This window comes from Pteropus medius, unplaced genomic scaffold, assembly GCF_902729225.1.
Source record: "Pteropus medius unplaced genomic scaffold, Ma_sr-lr_union100, whole genome shotgun sequence".
NCBI lineage: Eukaryota > Metazoa > Chordata > Mammalia > Chiroptera > Pteropodidae > Pteropus > Pteropus medius.
The window spans coordinates 3,736,455-3,758,964 of record NW_024344370.1 but is presented as its reverse complement, the minus strand read 5'-3'; the positions used below and the strand labels follow the sequence as shown (position 1 = coordinate 3,758,964).

Genomic DNA, 22,510 nt, shown 5'->3' with positions numbered 1-22,510 from the left:
ATTCACTCTTTTGGGATACAATTTTATGAATTTAGAGAATTTAGAGTCATGTAACCATAACACAATCAAGACACAGAACTGGTCTCTCCCCCACCACCCTCCCCGCCCCGCCAAATTCTCTCATGCTACTCTTTTGTAGTCCTTCACCTGATCTGTTCTCCATCTTATAATATCATATAAATGGAATGCCATATAATGTCATATAAATGGAATTATATAGTATACTCTTTTGAGTCTGGCCTCTTCACTTAGCATAATGTATTTTTAATTAAGCAACCATTGATGATGTTCTAATTGTTACCGTACAATATTGCTATAGTTTTTTTGCCTCTGTCAAAATGTGCTTATATCATTTCCAACTCTATTTTCAGGTAAGCAGAATGTTTTTTGGCTGAGAAATGATTGTGGTTATAGCTTCAAATACCAAAGAAGACTGAAATAGATTCCTGATAAATGCCCAGGAGAAAGTAAAACAGGAATAAGAAAAAAAAAAAGCTGTGTTTCCTCATACCCTATTACATCAGCCATCTCCTTATCTTTTGCATATAGAAAACCCACCAGCTTGGAAAGTTTGCTACTGTTTGTGACCTTTGCTAGCTTGCAAAAGAAAGGGAACAGCTGTCAACCATGAGGGGGTGGAAAGTATTAATGTTCTTCCTGGCCAGTTGGCACTGTGTGTCTTTCTGGGGAGGGAACGACAGGTGACCAATTTCTTGCTTTTTATTTTTTGGAGTATATAAATAGTCTAACTTGTTCTTTTGTGCAGAAATCTCAGCGTCCATAGTTAAAGAACCTGCCCTTACAGTCATTATGGATTTTTTAAAAAACTCTCTAAATATATATACACATTATTTTCAGTGTCTTAATAAACCTTAGACTCCAAGGTTGAGGACACTATAAGTAATTATTGACAGAAAACTACAAAAAGTGCATACCTTCTTTGGTAAATGTCACTTATATTCAAACTGCCTTTTTTCCCCTTTTGTCCCAACTTAAACACAAAACAAAAACCAAGAGGACTGAGTACTTTTTATAGTAAAACCATGTCAGCCACAGATAGGTGGTGACTACAAGCCAGTGACCAGAATGTAGGTGTCTCTAGAAGCTGAGGGTACACTGTTCTTTGAACTTTTGCCCTTGAATACTTGGCCTACCGTTTCTGTGAATCATACTCAAATACAACAGTCCCCACCTTATTCATGGAGGAATACGTCCCAAGACCCCCAGTAGATGCTTGCAGCTGCGGATAGTACTGAACTCTATACACTGCACTTTTTCTTATTCTTGCACGCCTTTCATTTAATTTATAAATTAGGCACAGTAAGAGATTAACGATAGTAATAAGATAATTATAACAATATACCATAATAAGTTATGTGAATGTGGTCTCTCTCAAAAAATATCTTATTGTATTGTACTTACCCTTCTTGTGATGATGTGAGGTGATACAATGCCTACAGAATGAGATGAAGTGAGGTGGAGTTTTCCATTTAATATTTTTGGACTGAGGTTGACCATAGGTAACTGAAACCTCAGAGAGTGAAACTGCGATAAGGTGGGGAGGGGAACTACTGTATATTGCTCTCTACCACTGACCCCTCCCACCTGGCTCCAGGCTCTTCCCCATCTCCACTCTACCTTGTACAGACTCATCTTTCTGAAGTATAGCTTTCACCAGCTCCTTTCTTGCTTAAGAACCAGTGTTGATTTTTCATTTCTTATTGAAATATCCAAGTTATTTACCTAGAATCAAAAATCCTCATACTGTAGTTTTGCTGTCCATTCATATTTCTCTTATTCCTCATTTCTCTTTACCCTACCTTAGTTGGATCATCCTGGTTTTGTTTTGTTTTGTTTTGTTTTGTTTTGTTTTTGATTTGGCAACATACTGAGCTCAGTTATCAATCTTTAATTCATTTCTAATTCCATTTCCCATTGTAGTTGTTTGGAATGTTTTTTTCTACTCTATTAAACCTCCAGTTATCCTGTTTTCCTCATTTTTTTTTTTAGCAAATGGGACTATTTCCCACTTCATTTAGAAAGATTTAAAAAGTCAGATAAGTATGTGATTGAATCCTGGGTGTAACACTAATTGTCAAGGCTGATAGCCAATATAGATCTGAGTTTTCCCCTCCCCCACCCACAACCTTCCAGTGTCATGGTCCCTCCTATGGACCTCCCCAAGATCCTACAACTAAAGGTTGAAGTAGAGCCCAGCTCCTCCAGCAGTAGGTAGCATCTGTTCTGAGTGGCCAGTGCTGGTGCATCATTAGTTGTTAAATTTTTTTAATTTCACCCTTATTATATGTATGGCTTTAATTAAGTTACTTACCCTCTCTGAGTCATCTCATCTTTAAAGTGGAGATAATACCTGTTTTACAAGATGACTCTTTGTTCATTCATCAGATATTTGTTGAGGGCTTGTCTTGTTCTAAGCACTGACTTAGGTGTTTGGGATACATCAGTGAACAAAACAAAAGTATCTGTGCCTTCTTGGAGCTTGTGTTCTAGTATTCTGAATATTAAATAAAAATTAATGTTGCATATTCAGTGTGGTGCCAGACATATAGAGGTGCTCACAGTGTCTTGACCCTCTTTCTTTCCCTTTGCCATACTGTTTCCATCAGGGCCAAAGGGCCAAGGGGAATGTGTGACAGGCGATAGGGTGGAGCCAGAATTAATAACTGGACATCAGCTCACCAAAGAAGACTCAAGGCCTGATTACATTGCATGGCAATACAAGTAAAATAGGAAGCTTTTTTGTGTGTGTGTGGTAAAAATACTAGCTGACCTTTCCCTTGGTGGTATTGGTTGCTCACCTTTTGGATCTAGCTCTGTCCATTTATCATTTATCCTCAAGTCTTCCTCCTCCCCATCCCTATTCCATCACCTTAGCTCCCTATCATATCTTTTGCACTATAGACAAAAACAAAAATTGTTACCATTCTTCTGCTCTGTTTGTGCTTCAAGGTGTGGACCAAGTTCTCCCTTTCCTTCCTTTTTATCAGAAATCTTAAAGTTGTCTCCCCACTCATTCATTCGCTCCTTAATTCTTTTCAGTCTTTCTCCCATCACTCTAAGTGCTACAGTCCTTCTATTAGGGTTCATCAGTAACCTCTTTTATTTTTCTACTCAGCTTCTTTGTGTCATCTGTTATTGTTAAGACCACGTGAAGTCAGTGGGCTCATGGCCTCATTGACCTGGGTTCATATCCTAATTCTGCAAACTAAGTGGTTTTGGACATGTTTCTTCATCTTCAAAATGTTGAAATAATATTTACCATTTAAAGTTATTGAAGGATTAGAAAGCTACAACACCTAGCACACTGTCAGGAGATATGGTGGGAATTAAGTGAAAAGTACCTACTGTTATTGACATTTTTAAAAAATGGCCCTTCATTTTTCCTGAGACTATCTATTCTTGCATGTCCTCCATTCTACTTTACTGATAATTCATTCCTTATTAGTTGGCTTAGACATGAAACATTCGTCAGATGATTAGGAATAATAATCAGAAAGTAGTGTTTACATTTGATCCGCAAGGAAGCAATCTATGTTACCTGGAAAAATTATTAGTGTCACTTAAGTTGGTAAAATTTTAATTGACTTTCTTTACGTTTGGACATCTAATGATCTTTTTTGAAGAGGGAAAAGAAAACCTTTTCTGTTCAGAAATAACACATAACTCTTGTCAGTTAGCAGGAGGATTTTTAATGTGATTTTGGAAAGAATTTGTAACATCTGTTTCCAAAGAGAGCAAGAAAAAATATTACATTTTCCCCCAAAATGTATTTTGTTCAAACTGAATTAGACACCAAATAAAGAGCATTCCTTAAGTTTGGAATGAATAGAACTTTCTAAAAACTGCTCAGGTAACACTAAGCAGTAAAGATCCAAAAAAATTTTATTTACTTTTAACCTTAGACTGCTAAAAGGAGAAAATGAAAGGGTTTGTAGAAGAAAATTTCACTAAAGTAACTAGACTTACTTGTTAGACCCAAAAATACATGTAGAAAAACGCACAAACATGGTTAAGTTTACATATGCTAGATTTTTTTTTTTTTTTTGAAAGGGAGACTTATTTCCTACATATGGGTTTTATCCATTACCTTTTCGGTAAAACATCAGCTCCTAGAAGCAGTTTCTTCACTGTTTAATTTTCTTATAAGTTTTGCTGAGGTTTTGTATGTCTCTTCCCTAGTTTGCAGCAAAGTGTAGATAGTAACTAGGATAGCTCAGTCAGCCCAAGTGCAGTAGATTATGATGTATCGTAGGTCACATATAGCAATTTCACCTTCGCCACCCAACCTCCCTCCCCGCAGTCTAACTAAAAGAAGGAAATCAGTTGTTTGTCTGTGTATAGACCAGCTTAGGCTCATAGAATCATGGACTGTAAGGGATCTAAGAAATGATGTCATTCTTCTTTCTCATTTGTAAATAAAGATAGTGATACCCTGGTGGTTAGACTCCTTTCCTAAAAGAGAGGTGGTATGATGTGGTGAAAAAGAAACTTTTTATTAAAATCTTGGCTTCCTGCTTACCAACTGTGTAATACCAGTTATCTGCCCTAGTATACAACCAAGAGCTGTGTAATATTGGATGAGTTACTTAGTATCTCTGAGTTTTTGATAAAAGTTAGCCCAGATATATAGTTAGTACCCTTTAAAATTTTTAATAATTTGCTGTATTTGCTTGTTTGTTGTTATTTTCTTAAGCCTTTAACTAGACTGATCATTTCATTAACTGGTAAAAACTCATTTGGTTTTGTTCACCTGATTTTTCCTCTTTTCTATTTCATTAATTTATGTTCTATACTCCTTTTATTTTCTTGAGTTTTTAAAATATAGTTATCGAATGTTTCATTAATTTCTAATGTATAAATTTGTGGCTGTACATTTTCATGTGTCTTGTTTAAGCTGTATACTTTGTTTTGCTTTGTATTTTCATTGTTAATTTCAAACTTTTGTATTTACATTTTGACTTTTCTAGAGCAATGACTTAGTGATTTTCAAGTTTTCAAATGTACAGATTTTGGGAGACTTTCTTTCCCCCTTCATAGACTTGTTAGAATTAAAGATACTATATAGGCAAATACCTGGCAAGTAGTAGATATTCAACAAATGCTTTCGTTTTTCTTTAAAGAAATGAACCTAGAACAGGAAACCTAAAATTACAATAAGCCTAAGTAATACTAAAAATGACTTTAGTTCCATAATATAACCACATAAGAACATGAAGTATAGCGAGCAAAGAGAGATGATAGGTAAAGGGTAAATCAGGATGAGGTGAGGAAGGAAGCAGAATTAAGGGAGGATGTAGGAATATCAAGTTGAATTAGTTATAGTCTTCTTTGAGGTCATATTCTACTGATCACTTTGGTCTGTGGGCTTTAGGATTTTATTTTTTGTTGTTATATTTCTTATACCTTTGTAATAGAGGTGACCATACATGACCTTTTCTTTGGGGAGGGGGTACATGTGCATGTTGTGAAACCGTGTGGCAGGAGTTCTTATGTTTTTGAGGAGAGAGTCTGTAGTTTCTCTAGAACCTTAAAGCGGTCCATGAAACCCAAGAAGTTAAGAGCTGCTATTTTAGAGACTTGATGACGTGGAATAACTCGAAAAGCTTTCCAGGAAAGAATTCTGTTTTTTCCTGCTCCAATAAGAGTAATGACTGCTACCCACTTGAGAGAGATTGAGTGTTCCGTATGATTCCTCAGGTTAGAAGCAGATGACCAGGCATTATACTAAGAACAGAATTTAGCTTTTACTAAAGTGAAACATAAAATTACATGGTATTTTACGAGCATAAATATTGTGATACGTGGTATGAATGACAAAATCTTAACTCTTTGATTACGATTATTTTTATACAGCCAAACCAAGTGTTCTTGGCCTCTATTGAGGGTAGGAATAATTCAGGGAGTAAGAGGAAGCAGTTGGTAGCTGCTGTGGAGATGGGGTACTGTATAAAGGCAAGCTTTGGGCAGCCATAGACAAGAAGCACTGCTGGAGATGAAGAGGCCTACCCCAGGACAGAAGAATAGGGAAGATCTGAAGTCAGTGAGGGAGGTGGGAAGGGATCCCAGACATACTTGACTAGCCCCTCTTGTTTCCCCTTATAGGAGACCTAGTTGCCTGGAGAGAGAAACCAGTTCAGATTTTAAAAATTGGGGGGTGCAGTAGGAATAGGTTCTTTACAGGAAGCGAGCCAAAAGTATGCGTTTAGAGGAATGTTATTCTGAGCACTGGCTCACAATGAAACCTATGTTTCCTCAAGTACTTCATAATTATTTCCTCTTTAAGTTTCTGGAATTAAATTAGTTTTGCTGTATTAAGTGTTAATACAATTTAGAAATTTGATGGCTCTCAACTTGTTAGTTTGTTTTTAACTACCTAAATCTGCACTATGCAGTATGAGAGCCTCTAACCATGTGTAGCTATTTAAGGTGAGATTAATTCAAATTATGTAAAATTTAAAAATCAGTCCTTTATTCTCACTAGACACATACATATCAAGTGCTCATTAGCCATGTGTGGCTATTGGCTACTGAATTAGATAGCACATCATATTGGACATTCTTGTCATCACAGAAAATTTTGGGATAACACTGCCCTAAATGAAATTATTTTCTTTACTCTCTGCTCCATCAGACTAATGTTGATTTATATTAATATGTAATCAATTTCTGAGATTTTTTTAAATCAAAAACTTGAAAGACTCGCTAGAGTAATGTCCTTGTTTGTTACATAATTAAAAAGACAGTGCCACTCTTTTAGAATGATCTGCCCAAGGGCCATTATTTTATCAGGATTTTCAAGCAATGGTGACTTAAAATTTAAGTGTATTCATTATAGTTTATATTCAGCTGCCTCTGCTAAACTGATGACCCTCAAGATTATTTTCACTCTCTATATAATAAGCATGTTCTGGAAGAGCCTGGAACCCTAGAATAATTATTTCACTGTAGGCCTACTTCTCTGAGATCCTGTCAGTGAGGTATAAAAGCTAAAGGATAATTTCTGTTGCTCTGTTTTTTGTTTTAAACAGTACACAAAAATAGGCCTTTTCTTTTGCTTTGGTTTCACACAATCTCTGTACCAAAGGTACGACTCTTTCAAGTAAGTTGCATATATAGCATAATTTCAGGAAACACAACAAAAAAACTTTTTCATTAAGATAAAGCGTTTTTTTAAAATTCAAAGCTAATCTTGATTTTTTTGTTTTATTATAAAATATTCAAACATGGAAATGTATACAGTAAGAAATGAGTTTTCTACCTGATTTGTATTAATACCATCCCTGGAGATAACTACTTAAAAGTTGGCTGTATATTCTTCTAGGCTTTCCGATGTATATTTAGACATAAACATAAATAATTTATATAAGTGAAATTATACTAAATATGTTTTTACAGATTATTTTACTTAATATATTGAACATATTTCTATGTATGTGTTGATTATTTTCATTCTAATACTATTGATTAGGTTTTTAAAATTTTCCCCAGATTTCATGGTAGGAAATATGAAGTATAAATATGTTTTTATATGAAGATGATATAGTTGAAATGTATGTGCAGCTGCGTTAGTATCATGGTGACCTGTATGAGGTGCTCAATACATGTTAGTTTCCGTTCTTCTTGGACACATAGGAGAAGGGCCATGGAAGAGGAGTAACTTTCTTTTGAGTAGTGAACCTCTGAAGACTCACAAGTAAATGTCCACAAACAACCAGGGTATTAATCTTTCTCTTAAGCATGTTTGTGTTTTGTGATTCAGGTTTATAAATTGCTACACGTCTAGCAGAATTGCTATTTAAGAGTCTTGTAAGCTAGGCTGCCCTGATTATTTTAGGTGCTTTTGGTAAGAGCAAATATTTTTTAATGGTGAATAAGAGACCACATTATGATTTATGTTTTATACTGAGAGTGCGTAGTATAATGTGTGCCATAAAATTGTTCAGTATGTGAGAATGTTGTACATGGGAGTCTCGGGACAAAGTCCTTTGTTAACTTTGAAGATGTGTGGAATGGATGCTGAGGTTGGAAATTAATACTTCTGTCATGGAGCAAGATGTGTAAATGTGTGCTTTACAATCTAAGATCTTTTTTTTTTACTAACAAAATTCACGTATTATTTACATTGAAATAAGCTATACAAAATTGATTTTCTTCACCAAAAATAACAGCAGTATTTTCTGTATTATTCCTAGATAAACCACAAAACATAATTTTGTAGGTTTTCCAGGTTTTGCTTATAAATCAAAACAAGGCACAATAGATATAGTTTTGGAAAAAGGAAGAATAAAACAGACAAATCAATTGTCAGTATTCGTGGTCTCTGATCCTGTCTTGACCATGAAATTGAAGTGTTCAACATATAACTGCTAAAAAGCTTACGAAGATATAGGCTCAACAAAGGAATGCAAATAGCAACAACCAGATGTTAAATAACAATGACAGGTTCTTTCATTCAAATGTTAACTGTAACTCATTCCTTTAAGATCACAGAAAAAAGACAAAATCTACACTGAAATGCTTCTTTGGCAAGCTCACATGTTCCTTTCACTGTCTGGAAATTCCCTTAAGTGTCCATTACAGATTTTTAACAGCATACTTAAAACTCCTGCTATTCAAAGATTAGTTGTGAACTTTATTATAATATTTCATGAAATGAATTCCTTCCTCCCATACTCCTCAAAATGTGTTTCTTCAAAGAACTAATAACTCAATCCCTGACAACTGGATCCACAGTGATGATAAATGTTATATCCAAACTGATTTAACTAAAACAATTCCAAAGTGCCATTAGTAAAGATCTCATAGAAGTGTAACATGACACTTTTCAATACTATCTTCTGGAAGAACTGTTAAGTCTCCAAAGCATGGGAGTTCAAACAGAGGCCATTTAAAAAGACATATTATCAGTGGCTAATGTACTCACTGGGAGGCCTATAGGTCAAGATATTCAGTGGCTAACATAAACCTTATAGCTTTCAGATCCGATTGTTTCTAGTGGTTCTAGAGAAGAAGCTAGGAAAAGATGAGTCTGGAGCTGATAATTATTTGTAAATTCCAGTTTTGAAGTATTAGTGCTTTATACTCTTCACCATCTCATTTGGAAATCTGGTCTGACTCCTTTCCTGCAGGGAAGTCATGGACCGCTGTTCTGGGTAGATCAGTGAAGAGAATTGAATTGGGTGGGGCTCCAGCTTCTTTTCCCAATTGAGAAAAGAGTGAAGGGTGCTGCTGAGAGAAGTGCTTCCACAGCCATTCTGAAGCTTTGCTGGAGGTAATGCTGACTGTACAAAAATTGCCTTCAGGATTCCAGGAGTTTGTGAATTATAAATTTGTTTTAGCAGTTAACATGGGTATATCAGTATGTTTATCTTTACTTATTAGCACTTTGTGTTCCCAGTGGAAAACAAGCTTGAGAAATAATTGTTAGGCTATAGAATTAGAAGAGCTTCCCTGGCATGTTCTTGGACTTTTTAGATTGTCAACCAGTTTTTTGTTTTTGTTTTTTCATCCTTTCTTGATTTGTTTTAACTTGAGTCTTTTGGAGAGAAAAATTACTTAAAACGTTTCACGTATCTAAGTTTATGGTTCTGCAATATTATTTTTGTGCCTCGGAGGCTTTTGCTCACTTGTTTATTCATTTATTCATTCAACAAGTACTTCTTGAAGTGTTTTTATTATAAGCAGGATTGTGGAGGAAATGCTATCAGATAGTAATCTGCTCAGGGTGAAGGAAAATATACCAAAGGCTGAGGATGTGTGTGTGTATTTCAGAGACAGAAACACATCCATATATATACGTATACAGAGATATGGTCCATAGTTATATAGGAACAGTCTAAATTTTTTAGAATCTGTCTCTTCTTCCTATTCCCACTGCTATTTCTTATTTCAGGCCTTCAACATCTATCATATGCACCAGTATTTCCCTCTATTCTAATTTCACACTGCTTTTTCCTTTATATAGCTCTTCTCATAGTTTTTTCCCCCAACTAAAGCACAGATTGGATTGTGTGTCTCCTGTTACCCAGAATAAAGTTCAAACTTCTTCATATATACAGTCATAATATAGATTCTGCAAATAGTCCTTTTAAACTCTCCTGAGTTATCCCTTTTAGTTACTGTCTGTTCCATGCTGAGACACTGATCGGTCTCACCTTCTGCCTCCAGGTTCTGTATAGGTCCTATTTTCTTATGCAGACCTCTCATCGTTATCCACCTGCCCTCAGTGTCAGGAGGCTGACCTTGCCCTTTGGCTTCTAGACGGGTTTGGACGATGGGAAGCACTGGCAGGAGGAGAGTGGGCTTCCTGCGTTTATTCTGCCAGTTTCCTCCAGCCAAATCATATCTTATTGGCTCTCTCAGAGGTCCAGTCCTATCAGGCGGCTCTCTTTGTACCTTTTAGTCCTAGGGGTGATAGTGGCTTCAGGAGGTTGCAGTATCTCTTGACTCTGTCTGTCCCTTCCATACCTGGTAATAGTCCTTTATTAAGTTCTTCTTAATTACACAGTTTGGCAGTTTCTTGCTGAAATCTTGACTGCTCCACTGTTGATATTCCTTAAGCTTCAATCTTGCTTGTTTACAGTTGTGTTATTTTCCTGTGGCACTTATCTCTCTTTCATTAAAATTTTTTTAGTGAGGTCTTTTTCATTTCTTCCCTCTTTTAGTCTGTTTTCCTTTTTCCTTACCTGGCTGCCACATAATAGGAATTGAAATATCAGAATGAATAAGGAGTGGAGATTTTCAAGAGGAGGGACATTTGAATTTTCCTGTGGTATAGAATAATATTTATTTAGATATCTCAAATGAGAAAATGGGGGAAAGTAGTGGGTACTGAAGTCAGTATAGTCACTTTAGTAATATCTAGATTTGTACTTCTTTCTTTTCAAAAGGTAAACTTAGCACTTGTTTTTCTTTACCTTTGCTGCTACATATTCGAAGTTAACATTGGTTTACTTCAGTTTTTCTCTGTCTTTAAAATGCATTTAGATTTATACTATTGAAATTTTTTGTAACAGCATGTCTTTGAAGAAGTATATACTATATATGAAATGGGAGAGATTTTAATTATCCCTTAATTGTTGCAGGAGAATGTAGGAAACGTGTGTGTGTGTATGTATCTGTAGGTATTCACACTATCTTCCTCAATATATCTTAGAAGGGATGCACTAAGAACAGACATACAGTAGCTAACAAATGTGTTTAGCAAGATTGAACTATAAAAGTGAATTCTCAAAAACAAAAAAGTCAATTCTCTAAAGGAATTTTAATTAAGAGAAAAATATTCTAGAATTATGATTAGAGTCAAAAATAGTTTCCATGTCCTGTATATATTAAGGAAAGCATACAGCTGTCTTACGAAGGGGTTTATTTGGAGAAGGATCTTCCTATAACAGTAATGTCGACACAGAACTCTTCCATTACTACCCTTAAAAATACTGTCGAAAATAATCTCTATAGCAGATGGAGAATATTTTGTTGCTTCTTAGCGTAGAGATATCTGTCTCCCCTAGGGGGATGGATATGCCTCTCTCTCTCTCTCTCTCTCTCTCTCTGTCTCTCTGTCTCTCTGTGTCTTCTTGAGGTGCCATAACAAAATACCATAGACTGGGTGGCTTAAACAACAAATTTATTTTCTCACAGTTCTGGAGCTGGAATTCTGAGATCCAGGTGTCAGTATAGTTGGGTTCTGGTGAGAGCTGTCTTCCTCACTTGGAGACAGCTGCCTTGCTGTGTCCTCACGTGAGTGCGTGCATGTGGAGAGAGAAGTCTTTCTCTCTTCCTCTTCTTATAAGGCTACCAGGCCTGTTGGGTTAGAACACTACTGTCATGACCTCATTTAACCTTAATTACCATCTAAACATCCTATCTTCAAATACAATAAAATTGAGGATTAGAACTCCAACATAAGAATGTGGGGGGACCACAATTCAGTCCTTAGGGTTGTGCATGTGTATATATATAAAACATGAGCAGTAGAGGAAATCTACTAAGTATGAAAGAAATTCATACTTAGACTATGATAACCCAATATTGAAGCTTATTATTGATATTTCTTCATAAAGACATTGTTGTGTCAGTAGAGATGGTATAATATACTCTCTCACAGATTACTAATTATACCCTTTTCCCTAAGATTTTGTAGTCTACTCAGTTTTCACTTTCCTTAATGTCTTAGTATTGGACATCCTATGTTTATCTAGATATAGATTTAATACTCTAAGCTACTTTCATTGGCTGTTGTATCACAACACTCTCCTCTTGCTTCTCTATTGCTTACTCTTTTGTTCAAAGAATGGCCAGGGTGTGCTGCCGAATGAGACACACACACAGCCCCTGCCCTCTGGAGCATGTAATCATCCTTTCTTCCTCTTTCTCCTATAATCTCTTTTCGAGATTTCACTATGGAGATTAGTTCTTGGCTGATTGTTCGATCTCTGTTAGTCTTGACTTTAGGCTTTCTCTGAGAACTGTTTCATTCTCTTGGCTTAAGTTACCCATTGCATATATCTCTCTACTTCTGATCTTTATTCTGAATTTTATTCATTTAGCCAGTCAGCAAATGGCTAAATTTTATTCAGAGCCAACTGTGTGCCTGGTGCAGAGGATTACAGGAATGATATAGTCTTTACCATCAAGTTGCTGAGAGAATGCAAAAGATAGTTTAAAATATAGTGTGATAGACGTATATACAACATGCCATTGGACAGATAAGTAGGGAGTGCTTGGCTTGAACTTAAAGGGGAAATGAGAGGGCAAGTATCTCCAGTAGAAAGCTGAACATATTTGAAGGCACCTAAGATTTTGAAAACAGTATATTCAGGCAACAACAAATGGTTCCTTGTGTTTGGAGCCTTGGGCTGCATGGGGAAGAGTGAAAAATGAGGCTGAGCATTTAAGAAGGTGCCAGAGCACTCCAAAGGCAATACACTCAGTACTGAACTAATTTTTTCCATATAAACCAGCTCCCCATCCCAACTTCAGATTTCTGTCAATGGGACTATCATTTTCCCTACTTCCAAAACCCTGACGTGTCGTCTCCAGGCCTGTCTCAGCAATTTGATCAGTCATCAAGTTGAGTCATTTCTAGATTCAAAACACTCTTTCTCACATTCTTTTCTGTTTTCACTATCAACACACCACATAAGTGTTCCCCTTTCTGCTACTTTTTTTAAAAAAATTCTAAAACCCCTTATTTTACCCAAATGCTAGCCCCAAACAAAAGGAGACAGTGATATTTTATTTCCTATAAGCTCTTAGGTCAGTATTTTAAATACATAATTCTTTTTAGTGAACTCAAAATTCCCAAGCCTACTTCCTCCCATTAAAAAAATAAAATTGCAGATTTAAGAGTAATCTGTAGCAAAGATTTTGTTCTATTAACTTTGGGTTTTTATTATGAACATAACATGTGTTTTATACCAAACAAGCTTTTCAAAAGGACAGGCCCCCCTCCCACCCCTGGTGCAATTATATGTTCCTTGTCACATTTCTAACTTGTTAATTTAGCTAGATCGCTTGCCATCATGGAAGGCCCTATATACACTGACTCTAGAAACAGATTACCTGTGTTGGAATCCTGGTTCCACTTACTGGTTTCAGTGAAGTTCTGCAATTCTTAAAGCCTCATAAGTTTATGTGAAAAATGAGAGAAGTGATAGTACCTACTTCACAGAGTTGAGGTAAAGATTGAGTTAATTTCTGTAGCCTGTGCTTGGCATGTGTGAGCATGTAGTACCTGTTGGCTGTAAAGTATTATGTACCCTGAAAACTCCTTGCTCATTCCCTCTGTGATCTCGTTGATGTGCTCTTGCTGACCTTGCATCCATCTACCACTAAATGCTCTCCTTGAACCCTTCTCTATTGCCTATGATTTACCTGCTGTTTCAAGTTCAACTCAGTTGCCTTTGTCTTTTCTGACTACTCTAGTTCAAGTTGACCTCTGAATTCTTTTTATAGGACCTTTTATGCCATTTTAGAAATTAGTCATGTTTTCTGTCTTCTATGATATTTCTTCTAAAATTTACATGTAATAAAATTCACTTTTTTTTGTATGCACAGTTCTGTAAGTTTGGACAAAGGCGTAGAGTTGTGGAATTACTATCACAATCAAGATACAGAAAATTTCATCACCCCTCCCCCAATTCTGTCTTGGTGTTACTTTTTAAACAGTTTCCTGAGTATACATTCTCTTTTTACACGTACAATTTAGGCTCTTGAACCTAGTATCTGTTTTACACTAATTTGTTTCCCTTATAAATGGCCTAGCCTAATATTGAGCATATAGTAAGTAGATGCTTGAACATTTAAATTTTATAGAACAAAGCCTAAAAACATGGTAAATTTGAACATATTAAGAAGCTACTAATTAAAGTTATTTGGGTAAAAAATTGCGAATGAAATTACTCTGTATAAATTCTTAAAGTGATTTTGGAGTCTTGCCAGGCCTAATAAAAACCATTTTTAATTTGTCTTTGGAATACAAAGGGCTTGTTTCTTTCTATTTTTATTGTCAAATATACTTATGGTTTCTATTGTTTTCTAACCCTATTAATTTAAATTTTAATGTAAAACAAATTTTATATCTTTCTCCTCAACTCTATTTGGCTGTTATGACATGATTATTAAATGTATTTACTGAGTTTTCCCCTTTTTTCTTAAACATATTTAAGATATCTAGCAATTCAATTAAAAATGAATTAGTTACAAAATGTAAAACCTTGCTGTTTTCTCAGATTTATTTTTCTGTGGGCCAATTTTGCTCTCTTCCCTCATTTTTTTTTTTTAACTGATTATCTCTAAAATCGGAGGTCAACACAAGAGAATTTATCCTTGATAGAGGTGAGACTGATATAGACATGCTAATGCTGCATGGTTTCCTCAACCTTCATTCTTGGATATTGTGGAATATTTGTTTTTCAGAAAGGGTACAGTATGTTTTAAGATTTGCACCCCATTCAGTAGACTTTACTTCCTAACGAAGTGAATTGAATTTAACCATGTGTGTCTTTTTTCCCTTCCCCAACAGCTTCCATGCCTATGGCTGTTCTAAATTTGGGCCAAATATATCCATTTCAGAGAGGCTTTTTCTGTACAGACAACAGCATCAAGTATCCGTACCATGACAGTACCGTCTCAAGCTCTGTCCTCAGCACAGTGGGGCTTGGTTTACCCATTTCCTCTGTAAGTAAATTAATAAATAGGTAGCAGTGGGCTTGTTGTGCTGAAGGTTGAATGAAGTGATGGAGTTGGGGCGGGGGTAAATCCAAAGCACTATCCTCACCAGTGTTTATGTGGTGAATGATTGCTTGAGGAATATACCCACTGTTTTAATCTAGGGGCAGCCTCTCCAGTTAAAAGGGGATGCTACCCAAAACAACTTGATGTTATCATGAAGAATTATAGAATGATTATTTTAGAATGGAAGGGTTCATTTAAGTCATTTGGACCAACTCCTTTTAGTATACAAGTGAAGAAACTTATGCCCAGACACTTGCTAAAGCCCAGTAAGCTATTCTACGGCAGAGCTAAAATTAAGATTGTTTGTTTTATCATATTATTAGATAGAAATTGAGACCATAATAAAGGATAGATTTTTTAAATTAAATTTGAGAAAATAACTCTGTAGAAAGGCTATAAATATATATGCAAAAAAAAAAATCCTCAGAATACGTCAGAATTGTATCATTATTTTTTAAGTTGTATTGACCTTTATATAGTTCATCAGTTTGTAAGATAATATTGGGTTTCATTATTTTAGATAACTGTAAAGTTTCCTTCTAGGTTAAGTTTCACTAACTGGATAAGATTGGCACTTAAGATGTTGTGCTTACTTCCTTTATCCTTGACTCTGATTCCTGAACCTTGCCTTATGTCTCTATGTGACTTGGAAATAGAAGGAGCTGAGTAGAGATTTACCTCCTAGAGTGTCTTGGAAGTCAGCAGGTCATGCCATACTTCTCCTCTGACCACCTATCTCTTATCAGTAGTCTTCCCCAGAGAGTTTACTTAAAAATTTTTGTCTTAAGCAAACTCAGCAGACGCATTTCCACAATAGGACAAGCTGACTTTTCTTTCTCTATTTTGCCCCTAAATTGGCGAAGAATAATAACCTAGTTCTTTGATTTTCTAGTTTATATCTGAGTTCATTTTGTCTAGCAGTTTTTTTGTTTGTTTTTTTGGGGGGTCATTTTTAGTACTGTATTCTCTGAAGGTGAAGGGGGCTTGAATTTTGTTATGTTCCAAGATATATTAAATATTTCTATATACAGTATACACATTCTAATTTGATTATAACTACTTTTATAGAAGTAAAGGAGAGAAAAAAATCTTGAATTTAGTTTAAGGAGATACTTACTTTTTTTCTAAAACGTAAATTCCACCATAACTGGTAAGTTCTGTGTTAGCCATCAGGCTTACGAAACAATGTGCAGGAAAGCATCTACTACTGCCACTTAGATGATAACAGACAATGTTACTGTATTTGTATGAAGTAAGTTCAAGGTATTTGTTGTAGCCATTATTTTGAGCAGCTATTGACTAATAAAAGTTTTTTAAAAACTACCCTTGTACTTGAGAGTAATTGCTTGAGGATTCGGAGGTTACTTTTTAGTTATTTAACTTGATACATTTAATCTTTTTCTTAAAAAAGCTGAATTATAAAAATACATATTCTTTAATGAATTTAAGAAAATCTGTTATCAAGGAAAAATTTAAAAAAAATCACCCTTCATTCTACTACCTAAGGATAACTACTGTTAACATTTTGATATTATTTCTTTTCGTTGGGCAGTTTTTTAGATCATATGAGCAGTGTGCAAATATAATTTTGTGCCTTGTTTTTTACTTATTTTTATAACAAATATTTTTGAGTTATTATAAGTATCAAACAGCTTAAATTAAGAGCAGTAAAGCTAAATTTAAAAAAAGTAGTAGAAAAAGACTTGGTTTGAATCCTTGAGTTCTTGGCTATGAATTCCTGTGAGGTTGCTATTATAGAGATGTGATCTGGAAAGACATTTTAATGCAAATTTATTTGTATTAAAAGAAGTAGTAGTATTTGGCTACTTTCTGGACCTTAAATGCTATGGCTTGTGGATTAATGTGAAGGGATTTTAGCATATTTCTAGGGTAGATTTGTTTGTTTTAGTAGTTTATATGTAAAACATTTAACTGAACATTTTAAATCAGTGACTTAAATTTTACAATATGAGGTCAATAATTTTTAAAAAAATGCATCCTGTACTGTTTCTTCATCAGCTAATGAAAAAGATGTAACATTCAGAAAACTATAGATTTTCATATTTTTTAGCATAAAGTTTCTTTTTGGGTTTTAAGGATGCACTGTTTATTTAACACTACCTTTTTCCCCTCCCATTTTGGCTTTACATAAGTTTACCATCTCCTTCTGCCGTTCTTTATACATTTACTTTTGTAAGTTTACATTTCTAGAAAAAAGATAAAAGCTTGAATTTGTATGCAGATTTTCAGAGAAATGATAGTAACCATAAAGTTAAATCCCAAATCCCTATGTTGCAATGGATAAGTATGCTTTTTCCAGCATTTAAAATGTATATAGTTTGGGAATAGAAAACTTTCTTTTAGTATTTAATAGGTTATTTTATATTGACGAGTATGTGAGTAGTTGCCTTTCTTAGCTCTCGATTGTTCTGTGGTTTAATCATTTAGTAAAAATTTAACCTAAAATAATATAGCCAATGTTTTTTGTGTGTGCATGACCAATTTATAAAACTCCTAAAGAGACATTGTATTATTTACAATGACCGAAATTGCTCCTCGACCAGCTAGGAATGCATGTGGATGTATGTGAAAAAGGCTTATTAATCCCTTTACATATAAATACTCTTATAAATTAGTGAGAAACAGATGAATGCCCCAGAGCAAAGTGGGCAACAGGCATGAACAAAAAGGTGTTAGTGGAAGAAAAAAGTTGTCAAAAAATGTTAAAAAAAAGATGTTCTTAAGAAATTGAATAAGTTCATTTTAAAACAACACTGAGAACATGATTTGGCTTGTTACATTGGCAAAGGTAAGAGCTTTCCCAGTCTGTCAAGTGTAGAAAACAAGTACTCTCATACACAAAACTGGCAGGGGGGTAAATTGATATTAAAAAGAAGATATCGTTGGACCTAGAAATTATACTTTGAGCAATTTATACTATAGAAATAATAGTTTCATGAAAAGCATTAGTTACAAGATTGTTCATTACAGCATTATTTTTTATACCAGAAAATTGGAAATAAATTCAGCTGTAGGGGACTACTTATGAGTGACCTCAGTGATGAAATATTTTGATATCCCTTTAATATTTGATGATGTTTATTGATCTGGAAAGATCTTCGTAATATGTTAAGTGGAGGTAGGAGGGAGAAGAGTGGTAATGGTATTATTTTCATTTTATCCCCTGCATTTTTCCTCCTCTCCCTTTTTTCATAGTGTTTTTCACATAAGGAAGCCTGTTTTAAGTTTTTAAAACACCATAGAAATTATTCCATTTTCATTTTGATAAATGTGAATTCTGTCTTAACTGTATACCCATTTCACATAGTTGTTCCAGAAGCTTAACTGTTCTGTGTGTGTTCAGTTTATTCTGTCTCCAGAAATGTGCCAAAACAAAAGATTTCAATGGCGATATTTTAAAATGCATAATAAGTCAAAATCAAAACTTCACTCATTTCTTTAGGGCTCAGCATCCTGTGTGGCTGACTAGTCTCTTTTAGGAGTGATGGGTTGTCTATGGACTTGAGTGGACCTACAGATAAACATAATAACTTCTTGAAGGCAGAAAGTTTGTCTTACATGTTGCAGTATATGGTAATCTAATTCTGACGCTAACCACCAGAGTTAATGTCAAACTCCACAGGTTTAAGGTCACAGTCTGCAATAAGATTGTCCTCACTTTAGTTGTCAGCTACAAATTTTAGGGTCCCCAGGTCACCCACAGTTCTGACCTACTGGTTATAAATCCAAGGGATTCCCATGAACCCCTTACCCCACAAGACTGTCCTCACTTCAGATGCCAGCCACAAGTTTGGGGGATTCTTGCTAAGACTGGGCCATGAAGGCAGAGCAAGGACAGGATGAATACAGAAGGATAAGGTCAAAGCCTAACTGAGAAGAGGACTCAGAGGAGCTTAACTAAAGTTTCATAAAAGAGAGTGTCTCGGTCACTATTTATTATCATTAATGATGAACTTCATCTCAAGTGTATATTGTATGTTCTCATTAGCTCATGATAGAGGAAAATCTATGTGAATATATCTTAATGTGCAAAAAAACCTTTACCTAAATTGTTTTAAAGAAAGCATTATTTGAAATTCTATTATGTCTTTATTGTTTGAAGTGTTTGTCTGTACTTTAGAATGTGCATTGTTCCAGTTTCTGTTTCCACGTTGGCATAATTGCTGTGCTACCTTTTCAGAGTTTCACTCCAGTATGCACAAAGTAATAAACTTTACTAAGGTAAACTTTACTAAAACGCCAGTCTGTTTTGCTCACCATTTTACCCTTAGCACCAACCACAGTGCTTGGTATGTAATAAGGTATTTAATAAACATAGGTAGAAAATTTAACGAAAAACTACTAATATGAAATGGAATATGATTGTCACTTATGTTTAATAATAATTACTACCATGAAAATTTGGCTTATTTATACACCATATTTATATACCATTTATAAATTCAGCTTATTTACAAATATACCATGTTTCCAAGCCATCGCTTAATATTGGATAGCTCATTAAAATATCTTTTTAGGAAAATATTGAGAGACTATTATATTGAATATATATCCTGATTAGAGATATCTTAAAATATGGAGGAAATTAGAATTAAAGAAATTTAGTATTAAGGAGCTTGGTTTCTTAGGTTGGAAAAAGGTTTTATTTTCTTGTTTACTTATTCCCATTTGGAGCTACATTTCTTGTGCTCTTGAAAACTTACACAAAAATTAGCATATGGATGTTTCTAACAGCTTTATTCGTAATTGCTCAAACTTGGAACTGAGATGTCCTTCAGTAGGTGAATGGATAAACTGTGGTATATTCATAAAATGGAATATTATTCAGTGCCAAAAAGAATTGAGCTATCCAGCCATAAAAAGACTTGGAAGAACCTTAAATGCATATGTATATTGTTAAATGAAAGAAGACAGTGTGAAAAGCCTTCATACTGTGTGATTCCAACTATGACATTCTGGAAAAGGCATAACTATGGAGACAATAAAAAGATCAGTGTTTTCTAGGGGTTGTGGGGAGGACAGAGGAGGGATGAGTAGTTGGATTACAGAGAATTTTTAGGGTAGCGAAACTATTCTGTATGATACTGTAATGATGGATACATGATATTATGTATTGTCAAAAATCATAGAATGAACACAAAGAATGAACCCTAATGGAGTTTAGTTAATATATCATTATTGGTTCATTAGTTATGTCAAGGGTACTACGTTAATGAAAGATGTTTAGAAGAGGGGAAATTAAGAGTGATAGTTGTAGAGCGACAGTATATCTTTTACTTTCCGTTCAGTTTTTTTTTTATAAATGTAAAACTGCTTTAAAAAATAAGATGTATTGTTAAAAATTTAAAAAGAAAAAAATTGCTCATAAAATCTGGTGAAATATCAGTGTTCTTTGGTTAACTAAGATTGCTACAAATAATTATCCTCATAGTTAGTGAATATTTGTACATTCATTGCTAGGGATTGGATTACCTGATAAGATATAAAAAGTAAAGTTTCTAGGCTATGATTCATATAACTTATCTGTTTGTGAACTCAATTTATAAGAGTATTGTTTTTGACTTGAGATTTGTGGTTTTTTACCAAAAGAAAAGAGTGCAAAATTGGTTGACAGTTTAATAAATAGAATAAACTTGATTTAATAAATTTGGGAAACACAATAGTACTTACAAATTCAGTGCCAGTTTTAAATTTTTATAGTGAAAAACGACAAATGAGGAACTGAAATCTTGTGGCCTCTACAGTCTTATAATTAAGAAAATGTATGTGTGGGATATATTTACTACATTTTATTTTAAGGGACCATTACTGTTTAAAATTTTATTATGTAAATTACCTTGAATACATCAAAGAGTTTGTATTGGCTCTTTGAAAAATAATAGATTGAATTTAGAAGCATCTTTTAATAGTGAAGATTTTTATCTAAGTACAGGTTCACAGTCCATTATCCAAAACTCTTGGAGCCAGAAATTTTTAAATTTTTGGAATGTTATATGATTCATATACCTTATGTAATGCCTTCGGAAGAGCTGAAGAGAGTATCTCATAATCAAGATATTAATATTTATACAGCGAAATATGACGTCAAAGTGGAGTAAATAACGTCTAGGGTTGTTCATTTTGTTCAGGTTAAGTCTTGCCATTAGATAAGTTCAGGTTGGGTTTTGGCACCGAATGTTTTGAAAGAACTAGGATTTTGAGGACTTTGGACCTTCGAATGAAAGCTAATTTAAAATTATTTAATTTCTTAGTCATATTATGTGGTTACTTTAAACAAATAATTGAAAACCCAAAATTTGGTTTTTATTGAGGAGCAGGATCTATGGTTAGAAGTATGTAAACTTAGAACTGTTTATGTGAAACACTTATTTGTGATTGCTGTGCAGGGTTGGTGATGTAAGCCTTAAAAAATAAACAATGCATAAAGTAATTTTTGAATACTGTCTTATTCAGTAATTGTGAAGTGTGAGCAAAAATAGTGTCCTGGAAAGAAGCCACTCATGAAACATTTTGGTGTTTCCTTGTAGCTACAAACAACTTATGTGGCATATCTGGCTTGCTGGAAAATCACTTCATATTTTATCGTAGCCAAAATTTCCTTTGGGCTCCATCTTTAAATAAAAATTTTAAAAAGTTATCTACCATTTCTGTCAATTATCTTTAAGTTTTCATATTTAGAATGAGAATGAGAGTTTTTAAAAAGGGAATTTACTGCTTTGATCATGAACCTGTGTTTCTAGCATGACAAGAAATGAAATGCTATGTTACTTATGGAAAGAAAACTTTTCGTGTTTTTACATCTGTTTTTGTGCCATGAATAGTCAACACTAGTTGAGAGCTGGTATTAGAGCAACCTACTTTCAGAAGGCGGTTCCTAATTGCTGCCTTTCTGGCAGCAGGGTACATAGCAGCAGTGAGGAATCTTTTTAATCTAAGATGACTTTCTACCAGCTATCTTGGCTTGGAGGGCTGGTTGGGGTTGGGGGAAGATCCACTGGGTATCTTGTTTTATCCAGGGGGAATATAAGCAGAGGTCACTGGCAGGGCAGTAAAAGTGAGGAGAATAGTTTAGTGATTGATTTTCTCAGTAGAATACTTGGGAGTTTGGAGCACAACACACCAATCAAGTGTTCAGTTAAATATGCGTATGTGTTAAATCAGATATATTCTTATACTTTGGTGTTAATCTTCTGATATACCTAAAGGCATATTTTTAGAAGATATAAAAATT

General features: G+C 34.5%; 1 protein-coding gene across 2 annotated transcripts in view; it reads left to right on the top strand.

Annotated features, from left to right (window-relative positions):
* PLPP1 (phospholipid phosphatase 1) overlaps nt 1–22,510 on the top strand; it is a 71,898-nt gene that overhangs the window by 14,850 nt on the left and 34,538 nt on the right. The window contains exon 2 of one of the 2 annotated variants that reach the window (XM_039869950.1): nt 15,047–15,201. The exons of the other annotated variant lie outside the window; for it this stretch is intronic. Within the exon in view, the coding sequence (XP_039725884.1) occupies nt 15,047–15,201 (155 nt within the window). The remainder of the gene's footprint in view (nt 1–15,046; nt 15,202–22,510) is intronic. 2 annotated transcript variants of the gene reach the window in all.